The 20717-nt window shown below is 42.8% G+C and overlaps 1 protein-coding gene across 2 annotated transcripts in view; it reads right to left on the minus strand.

The window, feature by feature from the left end:
* COL28A1 (collagen type XXVIII alpha 1 chain) overlaps nucleotides 1–20717 on the minus strand; it is a 180625-nt gene that overhangs the window by 54524 nt on the left and 105384 nt on the right. For both annotated transcript variants that reach the window (XM_006074585.4, XM_044946475.2), the window contains 2 exons: nucleotides 19695–19763; nucleotides 17214–17282 (listed from right to left, as the gene is read on the minus strand). In XM_006074585.4, coding sequence (XP_006074647.1) covers nucleotides 17214–17282; nucleotides 19695–19763 — 138 coding nt within the window. The remainder of the gene's footprint in view (nucleotides 1–17213; nucleotides 17283–19694; nucleotides 19764–20717) is intronic.

The raw sequence follows: 20717 nt of genomic DNA on the forward strand, positions 1-20717 counted from the left end.
TTTTTTTGGTATATGGAAACCCTGTAGCATCTAAACACACGTATAGGTGTTTTACTGAACCTCATAGTCACTTCTGTGCCCTAGGTCAGTGCCCAGCACATGGCAGATGCTGACTGATATTTGTTGACTGAATGCTCTGGAAATAGGCAAGATGATAAATATTGAGGAAAGCTATAGACAAGGCTCATTTTTTTTATTAGATACCTATAGGTACCAGATGAGTTGGTTGGATGGTATCACCAACTCAATGGACATGAGCTTGAGCAAGCTCCAGGAGTTGGTGATGGACAGGGAAGCCTGGCGTGCTGCAGTCCATGGGGTCACAAAGAGTAGGACACGACTGAGCAGCTGAACTGATGTGCCAGGCATGTGTTGGCTGCTCAGGATATGAAAGCAAAAATACAAGACATGTGCCATCTCGCAAAGCTCATGGTCTGGTGGTTAGGTAAGAAAACAAGCACCTTTGGTAAAATGTGGGAAGCACTGTGATGGGGGTTATCCGGTAGACCGTGGAAACACAGGATTACGATGACAGGGAGAGCTTCTGCAGGCAGGGCTGTCTAGTGTGTGCTCTGACAAATGAGTAAGCGAGAGCCTGCTGAAGTAAGGGGTGAAAGGGATCTCCCCAAGAAAAGGGAACAATATATGCAAAAGCCCTGGGGCCAGGGAACACAGCTTTCACTAGAAATTAAAAGGCTTTCAGTGTGATTAGATCTTTGGAAGCTAAGGGGTTGAGAAGACTTAAGATTGGGTGCCTAGATCATACAGACTATGGCTAATTTTTTTTAACTGATCTCTTTGCGTATGTGTATTAGCTGCTCAGTCATGTCTGACTCTTTGCGACCTTATAGACTGTAGCCCACCAGGCTCCTGTGTCCATGGAATTCTCCAGGCAAGAATACTGGAGTGAGTTGCCATTCTCTTCTCCAGGAGATCTTTCTGATCCAGGAATCGAACCCGGGTCTCCTGCACTGCAGGTAGATTCTTTACTGCCTGAGCCAACTGGGAAGCCTTATCTCTTTGGATACATGTTAAAAATGTTTCGATTTATTTTCTTGATATATAAATACATACAGGTTTTAAAAATTATAAAATAGATTTTGGATAATATATTTGCATCCATATCTTTACCATGGATGAAGGTTTAGTTTATTAAAAAGACCATTACATATGCTTTCTAATGGCCAATAGAAGACAGGTGCCTCTTTTATTGGACTTTGGCAGAGAAGTCAGGTCAAAACAAATGGTACTTCTGTCACATGTATGTGATAAACCTAACAATTTCACCTATGTGTATGAGTATATAATTATCACTGATTGAGGAGAGACAAAGGGCTGAAAGGGAAACAGGCCAATGCAGAGGGGAAAATTCCACCTTTGTTCTCTTCAGATGCATGATGAGACCATATGTCTAGGGTTAGCATGTTTTATTTTTGTGCCACAGTCCAGATATAAAATATAGTTCAGTATGGTTCAATAGTTCAAGATTCAGTTGGTAGATTTGCAGTCAGATTTATCTATCTGGCATCAATTTTGTCAGGCCACTAGGTATAAATCCTTTCCTAGAAAATTAAATATATGTAAACTAGATTATAAAACTTGGATTTTCAAGTGCCATTCATAATTGCCTCGATTCCTAAATAACCTTCTTAGTTTAATCCTTGTCCTACTACCTCTATTCTCAGACTAGCAGTCACCATTATTCTTTTTAAAAGTCATATCATGCTGTTGGTCAAAACCCAGAAAATTGCTACTCACTTCATTCTGGATATTACCCAAAGTCCTTACAAGGGCCTGTATGGCTATATGTGATCAGACACGCCTTCAACTTCACTGATGTAACCTTTCTGACCTCATCTCCAGCCACACAACTGTCTCTGCTCTTCTTTAAACAAGCCAGGAGCCTTTCTGCTACCACAGAGCCTTTCCATGAGTTCTCTCTGCCTGGGATGCGCTTCTCTCAGAAATCCACAAGCCTGCCTCCCTCATCTCCTTCAGGTCTCTGCTCAAACGTTATCTTCTCATGAGGCCATACACTTAAAACATCATCAAAGCTGTCTATCCTCCTTACCCTGCTCTCTCCTTTATTGCATAATAGTTTAAATCTTCAAGTATACTATATAACTTATTTATTATATTTATTGTCAATAGAATGCAGTTTCTATAAAGATAGGAATCTTTGTCTCCTTTGCTCATAGTATATCCCAAGCACCTAGAATAGAGCCCACATATTTACATATATTCAATAAATATTTATTTGAGTGAGTTACTGAAATAAAAATTTTGTACAATTAGCCAAGACTGAGTATTAGAGTCAGTGTCCTTAATTTTGAGCAGGAAGATGATCTGATTTTAAAATTGGTATATAAACTTATTTTCCTTATATGCAGAACAAAAGCATTCTATTTTGGAGGGCATATTGTGTGTGTGTGTTAGTCACTCAGTCATGTCTGATTCTTTGTGACCCCATGGACTATAGCCCACCAAGCTCCTCTGTCCATGGAATTCTCCAGACAAGAATACTAGAGTGGGTTGCCATTCCTTTCTCCAGGGCATCTTCCTGCCCCAGGATCCGTGTCTCCCGCATGGTAGGCAGATTCTTTACCATCTGAGCCACAGTGCATGCATTTGAAAGACATATTAGTGTTATTCATTTCACAATCCTGGCAGAGAGTAAATGTGCACTAATATTTAAGTATATACTTAGCAAGAAAACAGAGCAAATGTGTTTGCTTCACAGAATCATCACAGTAAGGTAATGTAAAAGGGAAGGGCAGATTGAGGTCTGTGGAAGATTTATTTCTTTCTAAAACTAGCATCATCATAATAATAGGAACTATTGACTTAAAACCAACAGGAGCCAGTTGGAGAACTTTCAGAAGACTAGTATTCTAATAGATTAAAAATTTATCTTCTCCTTTGAAATTTAAGAACCACTGTTTAAAGGCGTAATTGCATACGCCAAAAAGAAGTCTTGTAAAAGCTTACTGTCTTTACACCAATGAATAGGAATCAATAATGAATGCTTTAGTACTACTCTTTAAATGTCATCTCTACAAATATGAACCCACAGGAAAATCTGTCCATATCCAAGTCTTATACTTCCTGGCAAAAGCTACAAAGTTGTGAAAATCTAACAACTAAATAGCACTGGGTCTCTCTTTTATTTCTAACTTAATTATTAACTTAAGAGGACCATGGAAAATGTAATGATATTGCGTAATAGTTGGCCTGTCTGATGACAGGAAGTGGAAGGTTAAGTTTCTTCTCCTTAGCTCTTTAATTTATTAGTATTGGTCTTTAAAAGTATTAGATTTAGATCCAATCAATCAAGAATTTACTGAATATATACACTTTGGTTATTGTGGGCAGAACCCACTATGAATACAAAAGAACCACCAGATACAATACTCTTGGGTTTATTCATATAAAACAAGTACCTTTACTTTTATAGCATTCATTGTGGTCCTGTTGCATTGCTGCTGCTAAGTCACTTCAGTCGTGTCCAACTCTGTGTGACCCCAGAGACGGCAGCCCACCAGGCTCCCCTGTCCCTGGGATTCTCCAGGCAAGAACACTGGAGTGGGTTGCCATTTCCTTCTCCAATGCATGAAAGTAAAAAGTGAAAGTGAAGTTGCTCAGTCGTGTCTAACTCCTAGCAACCCCATGGACTGCAGCCTACCAGGCTCCTCCACCCATGGGATTTTCCAGGCAAGAGTACTGGAGTGGGGTGCCATTGCCTTCTCCATGTTGCATTGCAGTAATAGATAATTGGAGCACAAAGATATACTTTGAAGAAAGTGGAATCCAGCACCTTCTGAGTAAACTTCTACCCATTCTGCCAACCAAATATACCAAGTACACAATATACCCTTACAATCTGTAACAGCAAGGTACTTCCACTATTAAGCTCTAAGATTCAGAAAAGAATTTATCATTTCACAAGTTCAGAGTTCTCTTAATGATGGAATTCAAGAATGGTTTATTGAACTAAAGTATAGGCAAATGAACTGTTTTCTGTGTTGACAATGTGGTTACAGGTGGAACTTTACCATCATCTACTGTACAACCTTAATACATTCATTCACTTATTCACTACTTTGTTGATTAATTAAATAAACATTTATTAAGTGATTACTATATGCCAGACACTCTGCTAGGTGGAAATTAGAGATGAATGAAAGAAACAAAATCCTTGCTCTCAAAGAGTTTCTATTTACCAAGAGAAGACAGATAATAAGTAAGCAAAGAAACAAACATTTTCAGATGGTAGTAGTGTTACGAAAATAAAATGGGAGAATATAGAGTGATTGAGAATGGAGTAGGGATCAGATGGTGTGGTCAGACATAGTCTCACTAAGGAGATAACATGAAGGGAAGGATTCAACCACGTCAAAGGCCAACGCAGGAGAAACAAGAGTGCAGAAGGAAGGAACTTTGCTTTTGAAAAACAGAAAGGAAACCAGAGGGCCTTGATTGTATTGAGTGAAATAAAGGAAGATGCAAGATAAAATCAGAGAGACAGGCAGCATCCAGATCATACTCAGCCTTGGAGAGAGTTTTCTTTCCTTTCTTTCTCTTCTTCCCTTTCTTTTTTTTTCCTTTCAACTTTTAAAATATTGTAGGAAGACTTTAAAGGCTTTTTAAGCAAGAAAGGTATATAGTCTAATTTTTTTTTTCTAAAAGAATGTCTATATAGCATGACTGTGTGGACTTAAAAAACTCAAATAGAAAATCTAGAAATAATTGAAGCTACAACTGAAGCTAAAAATTCAATGAACTGCTTAAACAACAAATTCAGCACAGCTAAAGAAAGATTTAGTCAACTGGAAAATAGACTAGAAAAATATCAGCCATAATGTATCTTGGAAAGACAAGACTGAGAACATAGAAGAACAGATACAGAGGTAGAGGAATGAAAAGATTTAACTAATTATAATTCCAGAAAGATGGAGACAGTATGGGGATGGGAGGACTGGATTGGATTGCTTCAGCAATGAAAGATAAGGAAGAGGATTCCAGAAATAATTTTTAAAATGCTTGTTCACAAACATCAAGAATTCTAACAACTCTTAAGCAAAATAAATAAAAAGAAATCTACATCTAAGTACATCATAGACCCAAGACCATATAAAAAGAGAAAAAAGCCTTAAAAATCACAGAGAAAAGGACAAATTACCATCAGAAGAATAGCTAGTCCACCAGGCAACTTTCCAAGAGCAATAATGGAGGCCAAATGATGGGAGAATCTCCCGTGCACTGAGAGGAAAACCTGTGTGCCTAGAATTCTATACTCAGAAAAGTATGTTGTAAGACGACATTACAGAAAATAAATACAGTTTCACTCAAGCAAAAACAGTGAGAGGTTGTGCCAGTAAAAATTTCCTCTAAAGGATATTCTGAAAAATCCAAGTCAGGCAAAGGACACTGGTTCCAGTATGAGATGCAAGATGGATTAAAGAGAAACAGACTAGTTTGTGAATAAATCTAAATAACTCAGTTCAGTTCAGTTCAGTCGCTCAGTCATGTCCGACTCTTTGAGACCCCATGAATCACAGCACACCAGGCCTCCCTGTCCATCACCAACTCCTGGAGTTCACTCAGACTCACGTCCATCGAGTCAGTGATGCCATCCAGCCATCCTATCCTCTGTCATCCCCTTCTCCTCCTGCCCCAAATCCCTCCCAGCATCAGGGTCTTTACCAATGAGTCAACTCTTTGCATGAGGTAGCCAAAGTGCTGGAGTTTCAGCTTTAGCATCATTCCTTCCAAAGAAACCCCAGGGCTGATCTCCTTCAGAATGGACTTGTTGGATCTCCTTGCAGTCCAAGGGACTCTCAAGAGTCTTCTCTAACACCACAGTTCAAAAGCATCAATTCTTCAGCACTCAGCCTTCTTCACAGTCCAACTCTCACATCCATACATGACCACTGGAAAAACCATAGCCTTGACTAGACAGATCTTTGTTGGCAAAGTAATGTCTCTGCTTTTGAATATTTTATCTAGATTGGTCATAACTTTCCTTCCAAGGAGTAAGCATCTTTTAATTTCATGGCTGCAGTCACCATCTGCAATGATTTTGGAGCCCCCAAAAATAAAGTCTGACACTGTTTCCACTGTTTCCCCATCTATTTGCCATGAAGTGATGGGACCAGATGCCATGATCTTCGTTTTCTAAATAACTCAGGATCATATAAAAATATTTTGAAGGATTTAAAATCAATTAAAATATAAGAACACAAGAATAATATTAGCGTAGGGGTTGTTGGGGCCAGTGTGAGGAAAGCAGGAGACACTCCATTTTGTAGCCTGCCATCCTTCTTAAAGACTGGATGTGAACTGGGCCTAAGCCCTGCCCAAGTGAGGAGACCGTTGCTAATGAAAAGCAGATCTCCTGGAGACTTCCCTCCCTACAGACGGCAAATGGAGATTGTAGTTGAGGTCAGGCTGCCCCTGTTGAATTAACCATGGAGACATCCCCCCTTGATGTATAATCATTGTTGCCCCCCCCCCCCCCCGCATCCATCAACCTTAATTGTTTGTTCTCCTAGCACCTGCTTATTGTAAAACTCAGTCATATACAACAAAGAGATTGCTAACAGTGTCAGACTTTATTTTTTGGGGCTCCAAAATCACTGCAGATGGTGACTGCAGCCATGAAATTAAAAGACGCTTACTCCTTGGAAAGTTATGACCAACCTAGATAGCATATTGAAAAGCAGAGACATTACTTTGCCAACAAACGTCCGTCTAGTCAAGGCTATGGTTTTTCCAGTGGTCATGTATGGATGCGAGAGTTGGACTGTGAAGAAAGCTGAGTGCCGAAGAATTGATGCTTTTGAACTGTGGTGTTGGAGAAGACTCTTGAGAGTCCCTTGGACTGCAAGGCCATCAAACCAGTCAATCCTAAAGGAAATCAGTCCTGAATATTCACTGGTGGGATTGATGCTGATGCTGAAGCTTCAATACTTTGGCCACCTGATGCAAAGAGCTGACTCATTGGAAAAGACTCTGATGCTGGGAGGGATTGGGGGCAGGAGGAGAAGGGGACAACAGAGGATGAGATGGCTGGATGGCATCACTGACTCGATGGACGTGAGTCTGAGTGGACTCCAGGAGTTGGTGATGGACAGGGAGGCCTGGCGTGCTGCGATTCATGGGGTCGCAAAGAGTTGGACACGACTGAGCGACTGATCTGAACTGAACATGTAACCAGTCACCTGGGGGAGGGAGAGCAGTAATAAACTGCACTCCACTGTCTTGAGTGTCTTCTGAGGTGTTTTCTGTGACTCCAGATTCCACAACAGGGTAAATAAGAGCAAGTATTGACAAAAAGAGGAAGAAAAATTTATAAATTCCTAACTAGTAAAGGGAAAAAACACAACAGTTAAAAATTAATACATCTTTAAAAGGGAAAGAAAATATTAAAAAAAGAAATGGAATAAGTGGGACAAATAGTTCAAAATTAGAAGGTAAAAATAAACGTTAAACGTTCACTAACTCCATTAAATGTAAATGAATTAATGCAAAAGACATACATTGTCAGATTGGTGTTTTAAAAATCCACATATTTGTTGTCGAAAAGAAACATGTAAAGTAAGAGGGTACAAAAAGGCAGAAGTTAAAGGATGACAGAGGAATACCAGGAAAATTTAACCAAAAGATAGTAACTCCATTAATCTCCGGTAGTTGAAACTTTAAGGTCAAAAGCGTTATTAAGCATAGAATCCTAAAGAAGTCAGCATGACCAATTTCCTATTTTTTTTCTTTCCCTTTCTCCTCCTTCCTCCTCATCCCCCCTCTCTGACTTAGCAGCAGACAGTTTTGTTGCCTGTTTTTCTCCATTTCCATATTCTTTGCTCTTCTCACTTGGTCTCCCAGGGCAGAGTCCACACCCCGTGGACCTCTGAGTCTCGTCGTGATCATGTGAGAAGCAGTTCCTAATAATTCAAAAGAATTATTGCTTGAAGAATCTTTCATAGGATGAAAGGGAGATTATCCTGAGGTTAGCTGTCAGTCTGAACCACCGATACCATAAAACTCCACAATCTTTGCTTTGTTAGGGATTCTGTGAGTGACCTTGAACAGGTAACGTAACTTCCTTTCCCTTTGCTTGTTATATTTAAAATAAGAAGTCTGCAACTAGATAAGCAGTGATGCTGATAACAAAAAGCCAATCACTGTAAAGACATCTATAAAGGCAATAAAAAGTTTAGATTACAGACTGGTTGGCTACCACTGACTTGTCACAGAGATTTGCGGTACAAAAGAGTATGTCCTTCCACCACCCAAATCGGAAAGGACTTGATAAGCTTTGGAATGTGTGACTAGTTTCTTGGTTATAACAGCCTCACCACAAGGCAGCTACACACATCAGCCTAAATCTTGCTGTAATTCCTAGCCTTGTGCCTGGTGATTGATTTAAAGGGTAACAAAGCTCCTGGCTGAGACACAACTGTGCTTGGGGAAAAAGTAGTACTTTTATGCTACTTTCTTTTTAAAAATTTATATTATCAAGAAAAAAGAAACCTCACTGTATATTAGTATATCTCACATCTCCAAGGGCCAAGTTTATATCACCAGGTACAAAAACATTTTTGACTTTTCCAAATTTAATTATGAAAGTCTTAAATGGACCTTTTCCTCTCTCTGACATCTACCTTGACTTTGATTACTACCCAACACATAGTTGTTTCAGGAAAGCCATCTAGAGCTGTGAGTGACCTTGGAACATGACTTAACATACCTGTGCCTAGGTTTCTGAAGGCCTGCCTCACAGGCTGGTGAAGCTGGAATAAGATAACATGGGAAATTTAGAGATTAGAGTATGGCCCTAGATGCCTCTCCAAGCTCTGAGTAGTAAAGGTGCCTCTGACCTCACTGAACAAAAAGCGGGAAGCATATATACTAGTATCTTACTTCTAACCAAGCATTTAAAGGTGGGGAAAAGATAAAATATATTTTATTAATTTTCAACAGTGAAATTCATGGGCTATCAACATGGTAGCAGCACCTAAGGGTAGTCTCTCCATGTCCTTTACTCAGCTTGGTTTTATATGGACCATCTGTTACAAGAATGAAAAGAAATACATATATAGTATTTATATCTTTGTATATTAGATAAATGTGATTGGATGGGCAAGAGGCGCAGAGGGAGGGAAAAGAAAAAGAACAATCTAAAATGGCAGCATGGAAAAGGAAATGGCAACCCACTCCAGTGCTCTTGCCTGGAGAGTCCCATGGTCAGAGGAGCCTGGTGGGCTACAGTCCGTGGGGTTGCAAAAGTCAGATATGACTGACCGTAGCATGCACACAATGCCAGCATGCTCACATAATTATGAATTATGTAGTAGCTTTAGTATGCAACTGCTCAAATGAAATCTTTCATATAATTTTTAACTTAAGGTGCTAATTTAAATTTTTTTTTTTTAATATTCAGCACCAAAATATGGCATTGGATACTATCTTTATTACCAAGACTTTAGTCCTTTTGACTTTTCTTTTGGAATTAGGGAAACCATAGTAAATCTTGGGGCAGGATACAATACATACTTGGGAAAAAATGACTTGGAAATCAGTTTTTCCTTTGGGTTCATAGTAGCGCAAGGAAGCTGGGAGATATCAGTCTTCTGTGATGGTCACTAGTCACTGCACAGGCCCTTGTCCATGGTAACTAGACAGTAAAAAGAAGCTGGTAATGATGATTCAAGCCCCACTAAATTGAGAGTTTAATATTTTCATTCAAAGTCTGATTTGGGAAATAGGCCATTTAAAAAGGAAATTTCAATAATGCGATAACATAGGAAAATATTGGGTTGTCCACAAAGTTCATTTGAGTTTTTCCATAACATGTTATAGAAAATCCTGAATGAACTTTTTGGTTCACCCCAATGTTATACCATATGCTCAGATTCAGATTCAGGAATTAAAAAAAAAAAAAAAAAGATACTATCCTTTATCTTAATTGGCTTGAAGAAATGAGAGGCACTTGGCCCAAGAGGGAAATGAAAGTGAGATATACAGCTAAGCTCAGAGCCAATCCCCACCCCCAGCTAATAAATGCAAACTGCCCCTGACCTAAGCAACCTATAGTGTAGAGAGTATTATGGGATCTGTTCTTTAGGCTTTGGTTTCTAACCATGCAATTGTTTTTAATTTGGTTTTAAAAAGTAATAATAATAAAAAAGTTTAAAGGTATGAGGATGACTTCAGTGTCTGAAAATAGATTTGTGGACTTTGATGACCAGACTCAATTTTTAGCCACAGCCCTCCCTGCTGCCGCAGGCACTTTGGCAGGTGTCATCCCAAAACAACAAACCGTTTCACGGTTTAAACTCTCAGGTAGCTCCAATCTCTCCTTTCTACATAGAGAAATCATTATAGGAATTTGAAAATTGCAGTACAGGAAAGCATTAGAAGTTATTTCAGAGATGGTTTCTGGCATAAAGATACACTAAGTTATGCTGTCAACTTATCCCTTATTCGGAGAAGGCAATGGCAACCCACTCCAGTACTCTTGCCTGGAAAATCCCATGGGTGGAGGAGCCTGGTAGGCTGCAGTCCATGGGGTCGCAAAGAGTCAGACACAACTGAGCAACTTCATTTTCACTTAGTTTCACGACTTAGTTTCATGCATTGGAGAAGGAAATGGCAACCCACTCCAGTGTTCTTGCCTGGAGAATCCCAGGGACGGGGGAGCCTGGTGGGCTGCCGTCTCTGGGGTTGCACAGAGTTGGACACGACTGAAGCGACTTAGCCGCAGCAGCAGCATATCCCTTATTGTTTCAGTTTAATTTCTAAGCTGTGCTCAGGTTGAATACAGTGAGCATACTGTTACTGCAGTTGGTTTTGTGGTCTATTTTTGATGCTGTTGTTAGATTGTGGTCAGGAGGAAGAAAGAAAAATTTAAACTGAAATATCAGAAAGTCACCATGTTAAAATACGTGTGAGTGTGTGAGTTGCTCCCTTAGTAATATTAACACCATCAGACGCACGGTGCTGAGGTTCTGAGCTTAGAAGACTAAAACAACTTCTGTGTGCCGGTATACCTTAGCCTTTCTTTGTGTGTGTGTGTGCTCAGTTGCTTCAGTCGAAGTGTCCAGCTCTTTGCGACCCCATGGACTGTAGCCTACCAGGCTCTTCTGTCCATGGGATTCTCCAGGCAATAATACTGGAGTGGGTTGCCATGCCCCACTCCAGGGATATTCTGAACCCAGGGATCAAACTCATGTCTCCTGCATCTCCTGCATTGTAAGTCCACTCTTTACCACCGAGCCGTGGGGGATGTCCCAGGTATTTGCAACTTACTGTACATTGAACCTATCCCTGACTTCTTAGAAGTGAGAATTTTTCCTCCTTAAGTCAGTTTCATTTCAATGAATGAATCATTTCTATTTCACCTTTAAAGAGGGCAATTTCCCATGCTGTAACAAGTCCACTCTAATAAAATATCTAGTCACATGGATTCTGGAGGCACTTTCAGTGTGATCAGGGTCACAGGGGCGGGCAGGGGGGAGGCAAATGGAAAGATGGCAGGTTCCCTGTGAGATTCCCACCACAGCACGCTGACATCTGTCGAGCTTTAGCCTTTCTGGTGAAGAGACACCAGAAGGTGGCCCACATACCCGATGCATGGAATTTACAGAACTACAGTTGCTTCAATATAGTTGAAAAGACTAACCAAAAAAAAATCTACCTGAGATTTGACATTAAGCTTAAACACTGAGCCAAGAATCTTACAAAGTTCTGGGTTCTACTTTGAATTGCTAATCAGAGAGCTTTGGTGGGAGAAGGCTGTTTTCTTTCTGGCTGTTCCTGTGCAAGCTGGGCTGACTCACCCACCATCACACCCCTGCTGATTTCCATCGCTGCTGGCTTCCCATGCAATGTCCTGGGACTCTAGCCCTTCCCTTATTCTCCACGCAAGCCTGATCACCCACCAGCTTCTCCATCTCCCAATGTGGGGCTCATTGCACCAGCTCTGCTTCCTGCCTCTCTTGCCATCCCCATCTCTCTCCAGCCTTTGAACCACAGATCTCCTGCCAGGTTTCAGGCGGCCCTCTTACTTTGTCCCTGGCTCTGCCAAAGACAGGAACGAGCATTTCCTGTTTGTTCCCTGGTCCCACTACACCCCCAAGCCTCCTCCAGCTCTTTGGCTAGTTCTCAGCACGTCTACTCAAGGCAGTTTCTAAATTATCCACTGGTACTTCTGCTGCTGCTTGAAATAAGTAAGAAGACAGCAAGACTGAGGGTTTTGTTTTGTTTTTTTTTGGGAGGAGGGTGGCGGGGAACATAGGATAAAAGGAATGATAAAGCTGAACCCAGTCCTTGTAAACCAGGTGACTGCTCCCTACAGTATCGGGAGAGTGACAGGCAGTCTGGAAGTTGCCATGGAGACCGCTCTTGCTTTCTGTTTTCTTCCTGAAGCACCAGCATACTTCAGAATAATGTGTAACTTTACATTTTCCATCTTTCCTAGAAGCTGGTTCCATTTTGCCTGGCAGCAATTGCCAGCTCTGTAATGAACCCTGGGCTCCTCTTCTTCCTGGGCACACAGTGTACGCCACCTTTCCGTGAGACTAGCTCTTGCCGATGAAACGTGGGCAGAGGTGCTGTGTGTCGCCTCTTGGCCCGGACTTTTAGGAAGCAGGTGTGCCTCTTCCACACCCTCCCCTTTCTGCTGGCTGAGTATGAGTGGTAGGGACCCCTCCGATGGAGAAAACATAAATGGAAGTGGAGATTCTCTGAAATTCTATGCGGAAGGAAATTGTCCACCAGTGAGGAAGACTCCCTTTGGCGTGCCATGTGAATGAAAACCTCAATTGTGTTTCAGCCTTTATATGTTTGTGGCGGTCTTTTTGGTACACATGTCAGGCCTACTCTAATTAATGCAATCAATATTTCAGGTTTAAGAACACTAAATCATATGAATGTCAGAATCTGCGCCTTCATCCTAGAAAACACAAGAGGGACTAGTCGAAAGGGAGGGAAAGCAAGAAGAAATTATAATGTGAATAACTCCAACCATTTACTGCATATGTAACCATGCATTGAACCTTGTTTTAAACACATTACACGTACTGTCTCATTTAATTTCATTTATTTCCTGTAACAACTTTAGAAAACAGTACTATTATTATCCCCATTATTCAGATGTGGAAACTGAGGCAAGACGTGCAGTGCTCAGGAAACCACAATTCAGATCAGTTGATTCCATAGCCCAGGCTCTGGTTGAGAAACCACTACTGTGTACTAGGCATTCTGTACAATTTTATCTTCACAACACCTATTGCAAAATAGCTTTATTATCGCCATTTTAAAGATGAGGAAGCTTTGAAGTTCCTCAAAGATAAAAACCTTATACAACTAGACATATTCAGGCCAAGGTCTTATTTGGCTCTCAAGCTCATTCTCTGTCAGACCCTTAAGGTCAGAATCTAGATAGAGCGGTGAGGTCACTGGGACTCAGTTTCCCTCCGCTTCTGGGCCCCAGGAGTCTCCGGGGTTGATCTGTTAGCTCTGTGACCCTGGAACCACTCTCGTCATCACGCTTTGTCAGCTTTGGAGATACTGGGATTTCCACCCCGTAGTGTTCACCAGATTCCCCCGGCACGTCATCAAGACTGTTTGCTCACACTGATAACAAACTGGTGAGGCCTGAAATATTATCAGCCCATCCTTGGCCACAGCCTAACTACAGGGAGTACTTCCTCAGTCAGTGAGAGATCAGTCATGTTCAGGCCTCAGCGGAGAATGGAAACCGGTGGCATGGAGGCCCATTCATTTAATGAATAAAGGGTTTACACGCAGCTGGAGTCATAGTCTAGTCCACACCTCTGTCTTGGAAACTCCTAAAGTCATAGAGGGCCACCAGGAATCCTCTTTTTACAAAGACCTCCTGATCCTCTGAGAAAAACATACTCTGGGAATGTCAAGGCTGATTGGGACACAAGAACTGAGTTGAACAAAGGTGGAGAGAGGGTGTGCCTCCTGCATAGAAATGCAGAGTGGAGGTCGGTCGTTTCTGTCTGTCCTCATACTTGGTGTTTTAACCTCGATGACCCACCCTCTCAGCCTCTCTCTCTGGGGCCCTCCAGAGCTGACACATCAAGCCGTTCCTCAAGACCAAGCCCCATCCTTCCTCCTTCCTGACTTAATCTGAGGACTACTCTGCTACTGACGTAACGGGAGAACACGATCAGTGCTGGGGGCTCACGGTGGGACAGCACGGGGCATCACGCAAGCCCCAACCAGTGCCGTGAGTCTGAAAGGCCAAGGCCACTGAGGAACCAGAGACCAGTGTCTTGTATTCATTCAATTCACTCAACGTGTGTGGTTGAGAGAAGCACTGGGGCCCCTGAAGGAGCTGGAGCTCGCCTGCAGCGTGCAGCCAGCCCGGCCACAGCGGGGACTGCAGAGCAATGGTGGGAGGTGACTGGTGCCCTGGGGAGTGAGCCCATTGTGTTGTCCGGGGCTCCCACAGCAGCAGGCTTGGCTGGTCCTAGAGCCCTGGGAGGGGCAGGAGGAGAGGGTGCCCAGAAGCTCATGTCTTCCACACTGAGAACCAGAAGATTACGCAGGGGTATGGGAGGGGCAGCCCCACACTCCTTCTAGTCATGCCCATCCCTTCTGCAGATTGTAGACAGAGGGGGTCTTGGATAAATCCTTGCCTGATCATGTCACCCTGCTCTGACTTTCAGTCACTCTAGGCCTGAGACCAGACTCATTACTGTGGCCTACAGGACTCTTGCCTAACCCTGTAAACCCATTCATTTCACCGTGCCACCCCCTCTAGACTCTCTGGAGCTCAAAAAGTGATCATTTGATGTCTCTAAACCCCTTGAGGACAAAGTTCCCATCTTTTCACTCATCATTTTGTTCTGCACGTAGCCTACTTGTCTGACATAGATGGTGCTCAGTCAGGGTTGGTTGGTTGGGTGAATGCATGTGCACTCAGTTGCTCAGTTGTGTCCAGCTCTGTGTTTCCCCACGGACTGCAGCCTGCCAGACTCCTCTGTCCATGGGATTCTCCAGGCAACAATACTGGAGTAGGTTGCCATGCGTGCCCTCCTCCAAGGGATCTTCCCAACCCAGGGATCAAACCCATGTCTCCTACGTCTCCTTCACTGGCAGATGAGTTCTTTGCCACTAGCGCCAGTGGGGAGCCCCAGGCTGGTTGAATAATTGAATGTAAAGCCAATGTTCTAGGACCTAAGGTGGAGCAAATCACTTCTGTGATAGCAGCCTGAGCCCCTTATTTTCCCCATGGTTGGGATGACATCAAGAGACAGGGTACAAATTGGGCCCTGACACGAACATTTAATAACAAGGGCTTCCATCAGAGTCTCATGAACAGACATGCCAGCTAAAGCAGATTTTACCAATTCAAATAGTTTTTTAGAAATGGGTGTGAAATAGATTCAACAAATGAACATAAGAAATGAAACTTTGCTAAGTGTGGAGCCTTAAAATGACTTGGAGGAACACCACCAATTTGATTTCTCAGTTCTCTCCCTTTTGGAGGGATGGTGCGAGCCAGGGTCAGAAAAATGAGGTGGGCATCCTGAGAGAAATGATTGCCCTGCTGCCAGAAGGATGGCAGTATGTCTAGAGGAGGCTTGTGAGGCAGCCTTGGTCCAGGCTCACTGCCAACAGCATCAGGCCCCAACCCTCAGTGGAGGAAAAACTTCCCTCACTTCTGATAGGACTGGATACGTGGCAGTGTTCATTTTGGTTCTTTCCTTATGATGGTGGTTTTCCCACCATAGTTTCACTCAGGAGGGACTTTGACCATGGCCTAACCTGGAGGCTGCAAGGAAGGGCAGGGCACCAGGTGACTCAGAACTGGTGAGGATTAGTTAAGCACAACTCAAGAGGCCCCTTTGTTAATAAGGAAATAGTTCCCAGATAACAAAGGGGGAAAGCTGGCAGAGAATTTAACACGGCAGTGATAACGAACTAATAGCACACGTGAACTGAGCCAATCATGGGTTCGTTGCTCAAGCAAACTCGTAAATTCCAAACCATCTTTCAACTGTAGAACTTAAAAGATGAAGTGTGAGAGGAGCTGTTTACAAGGAAGTAGGTTTCTGCTGGGTTTCCCAGTGCTTGCAGGCTACTGGTCATGTGAGCTGACCTTTGCTTGGGTACTCAGCCCTACAGATGAACAACTGTTACTTAAAGACCAGCAGCGGAAGCCCTAGATGTTGCGTGATAGATTGGAAGGTTTAACACGGATTCAAATGAGTTTTGCTCTTTTGAGTTAAGAACTCACTCTTAACACAGGAGTAGGTGGCTTAATTTCAACACAGGATTTTTCACATGTATTATCTTCAGCTCCTACTGTCTCCCACTTACTAAGAAATTCTGCCACCTGAAAACGAGTTTGTTTTGAATGCTTCCACTTTTTTAGAGTCAGTGTCAGTTACCCAGGAGGGAATTACTCTGTTTTGAAGGTTAACCACTGTCGTTTATTTGGGGGGAAATAAATAGAATGAGAGTGAGCCGGTAAAAAATAAATACATAAATCAACACATTAGAAGAGGGAACTCTTTAAATTACACAGTAGCCTGTGGATGCCAGATTCTGTCTACTGAGGCGGGGAGACCCTGGGAGTCCCGTCTCACGAGACAGGCCTGCTGTGGCGGAGACAGAAATCAAGCAGAATGCAATGGTTGTAAACACTAGTAGCAGAGAGTCGGCGTTCTCACCTGGACGCTCAGGAGAATCACATGGGCGGCTCTTAAACCCACAGGACTCAAACTCTGCCCCCAAGAGATTCAGATGTCCTTCCTCTGGGGTAAGGCAACAGCATTATTCAAAAGCTTCCCCGGGTGATGCCTCTGTGAGCTAAAACCGGAAACTCGGGCATCCCTGGGCTAAGAATGGAGGCTGCCGGTGAGGAAGGTGAAGGGAGCACACGCAGTGGGGGCACAGACTCCCCGTTCAGCTCAGAAACCCACAGAACCGCAAACCGCCGTGACCGTTCAGTTCCGCTGCAAGCTACTTACGGAACACTAAGCTTTTGTGAAGCAAGTGTACTCCTACCGCGTTTCCACTTTTAGACGATGCCTCTAAATACCGGATGCGATTTTAACTGCTAAGCTTACATTAAGTCCATTGCTTAATAGCCATGTTTTGTATTATCTACAGCCTCTTCTCCCCCTCGCCCTAGTGCGTTGAGAGGCGACCCTAGCACAATTCCATTCACTTACTTTGATTCCTTGTAATCCATAGCCAGGGGAGCCAGGAGGGCCAGGCAAGCCTTTCTGCCCGATGTCACCCTATTAGAAGACACAGAGAAATTGGAGAGAAGGTAAGGAGATTTAGAAACGAGCAACAGATTACTGCTCTTAGCTGCATTCTCACTGCAGTCTTTCCATATTGATATAAAGCAGGGTTTTTCCAAAAATTTTAAACCACACAATCCTTTCGAACATTTTTACATGTAATCCAGCTATAAAGCGATAAGGCAGAACTGCTGGATGTAAGCAGAAGTGTTGGGCCCATAGCCTTGCCCGCTTGGGCTTCTCCTACTGCCCTAAACACCAGGCGTTCAAACACGGCTCACACATAATTCTAGGTAGCCTTTACTATTTTGCACCATTTCAATACAGCATATTAATTCATGGGGGTTGAACTTAAAGATTCAGCAGGTTTCCTTGCTGGCTCAGGGGTAAAGAGTCTGCCTGCCAATGCAGGAAGATCCCTGGGTCAGGAAGAACCCCTGGAAAAGGGGATGGCAACCCACTCCAGTATTCTTGCCTGGAGAATCCCATGGACAGAGGAGCCTGGCGGACTATACAGTCCATGGGGTCACAAAAGGTCGGACACGACTGAGTGACTATCACTTTCACTGTACTATGTCACCCAATTTCAATATAGCACATTAATTCACAGAGTTTGCAGTTAAAGACTCAGCACCTATTGACATGCATCAGAGTTGAATTGCTAAGAAAATATGTAAATGAAGCAAAAAGTATGTCAGTTCCCACTATATGTTCCTTACAGCATAATTTGACCCCATGTTTCTTGAGGAAAGACTTCTGTGGTCAAGTAAGATTGGGAAATGTTTACACCATGGATGTGCCTCTCCTTATAGATCCCTGGGGCAGGTGAATATATTAAAGCCTCTAAGAAATCCCACAATAGAAAGGTTAGTTTAACTTTGTTGATCCCAGAAGTTCCCTAATTAACATTTTGGCGAAACGAACTTTCAGGCATCCTGAGTTAATCAAAGTTACTGTGTAGGTCAGTCTTTTCCTTTCCACTATGGGGAAAAACTTTACTTTTTTTTCTGATTACAAGAACTTATTGGAGAAAAAGTAAAAATAGAAGTGAAAATTACAATGAAAAAAAAAATCAACCCATCGTTCCATCACCCAGTGATAACAACTACTAACATCTCAGAGGGATCTCCATCCATTTAAAGGGATCTGTATGGTTAAGAAATAGCCCACTGTCACAATGGAATTGATGAACAAAAAAAAAGATAAACTAAGAACCTTGGTAATTCTAGGATCCTCAGTCAAATCTTTGATTCACAAAGCTCTCTTTCCTCTCTGATAATAGGATTCTAATTCACTTCTGTGCATTTGGGCTATGAATATACCTGTCTGTAGTTTGAATTTGTGATGGGTGGCTCTCTGAAACCTGTTTTCCCTATGAATACGCCTGATATTTCTTTATTGTTGTTAAGTCATTAAGTTGTGTCCAACTCTTTGCAACCCCGTGGACTGTAGCCCACCAGGCTCCTCTGTCCATGGGATTTCCCAGGCAAGAATACTAGAGTGGGTTGCCATTCTCTTCTCCAGGGAATCTTTCTGACCCAGGGATCAAACCCGTGTCTCTTGCATTGGCAGGCAGATTCTTTACTGCTGAGCCACCTGGGAAGTGATATTTCCTTACCTGCCTCTTTGAACAAATCAAAGGAATATTTGTTGAGCAAATGAATGAGCAATTAAAACTGGGCTCCTCAACCCGAGCATAATTAACATTTTGAGCTGGATGATTCTTCAGTATGGAAGGCTGTCCTGTGCATCCCAGGCATCAACCCACTAGATCCCAGTAGCCCTCCTTCCCCAGTGGGAATTGACGCCCAGAATGATTCCAGACACTGCCAAAGGTCCCCCTGGGTGGAGAGGGGAGGACAAAATCTCCCTCATTGAAAAACACTGGATTAAAAGAATAGATGGATAAATAACCACCAAATTGGAGGTGACAAAAGGAAGAGAAATAGAATGAGAGCAAAGGGAGCCAAAGGAAGTTCCTCTCGGTTTCTACGGGGACAGTAAACTAGGCTCTTGCACTGGGGCCCTGAGAGAGTAGACCGTGCATGCGGGTCACAACAGACCCATCACCTGTTACCAGGTGGCCTGAGGCACCTCTGGCCAAAGTAAACACAGGCTTCTTAATGTTAGCACAGCCTCTAAGGGACCTGGGAATATTTTGAGCACTTTGCAATCACTTTTTAAAGAGGCGTTAACTTTCTAATTTCTTTGGGAGGAAGCAAATGACTTTATATGCTTAAATGTTCTATTTTACTGAAAGTTCACGATAATGAAAATCTAAGGCTGTTCATCAGTATCAAGAAAAAATAAGTCAACATGATATGAGCACTTCCTGGACACTAAATGTTTCCTTGGTCATCTGGATGGCACCTGACCCGTACCCAGAGCACAGACCTGCGGACTCACCTTTGGCCCTGGGGTTCCTATGCCCCGAGGCCCAGGGGGCCCTGGAGGGCCTCTGACGCCAGGATCTCCCTGAAGAAACACAATGAATGACAAGTTGTTGATTTAAGAAAGTGCTGTGTATCATATTTCATATAAAATTTCATATGATAATATTTTCTATGAATTTTCATATTCAGAAATATACTGTAAAATCCCAAACCCTTGAATTTGACTAAGATAATAATCTTTTCTTCCAGATCATTTTTCTATATTTGATCAACAGTATTATCTCTCTTTGTTTTCATTTCTTATTGCCATTTATCAAGCCAACTGATATGGGTTCATTTCAAAGCAATCAAGTTAATTAGCTTCTTGGAAACCTTAATATATACTTTTTGGAGCTCGCTTCTTGGGACTTTGGAGAAGTAATTACTGCCATTGTGAAGACAGGGGGGGAGAGACAAGAATAATAATTTTTAAAAAAGCATTAAAAGATATAACCTTTCTGAGCTAGTTGCTCTTACATTTTTATGCAACAGTGATTATGCTACTTGGGCTCGAGATTGGCTTTAGGATACTCCTGCCTCTAGAGGGGTTGTGAGTACACAGTGGGTTCTCTAAAGGTTACAGATTCATCAAAGCATGACAGTTTCATAATAGGCAACCACCACCAGAAATAGGCTTTCCTGGTGGCTGAGTGGTAAAGGCATGGCACCCCACTCCAGTACTCCTGCCTGGAAAATCCCATGGACGGAGGAGCCTGGTAGGCTGCAGTCCATGGGGTCGCTGAGGGTCGGACACAACTGAGCGACTTCACTTTCACTTTTCACTTTCATGCATTGGAGAAGGAAATGGCAACCACTCCAGTATTCTTTCCTGGAGCATCCCAGGGACGGGGGAGCCTGGTGGGCTGCCATCTATGGGGTCACACAGAGTCTGACACAACTGAAGTGACTTAGCAGTAGTAGAGTGGTAAAGAAGCTGCCCACCAGTGCAGCAGACCTGGGTTCGGTCTCTGGGTCTAGAAGATCCCCTGGAGGTGGG

This window comes from Bubalus bubalis, chromosome 8, assembly GCF_019923935.1.
Source record: "Bubalus bubalis isolate 160015118507 breed Murrah chromosome 8, NDDB_SH_1, whole genome shotgun sequence".
Classification (NCBI taxonomy): domain Eukaryota; kingdom Metazoa; phylum Chordata; class Mammalia; order Artiodactyla; family Bovidae; genus Bubalus; species Bubalus bubalis.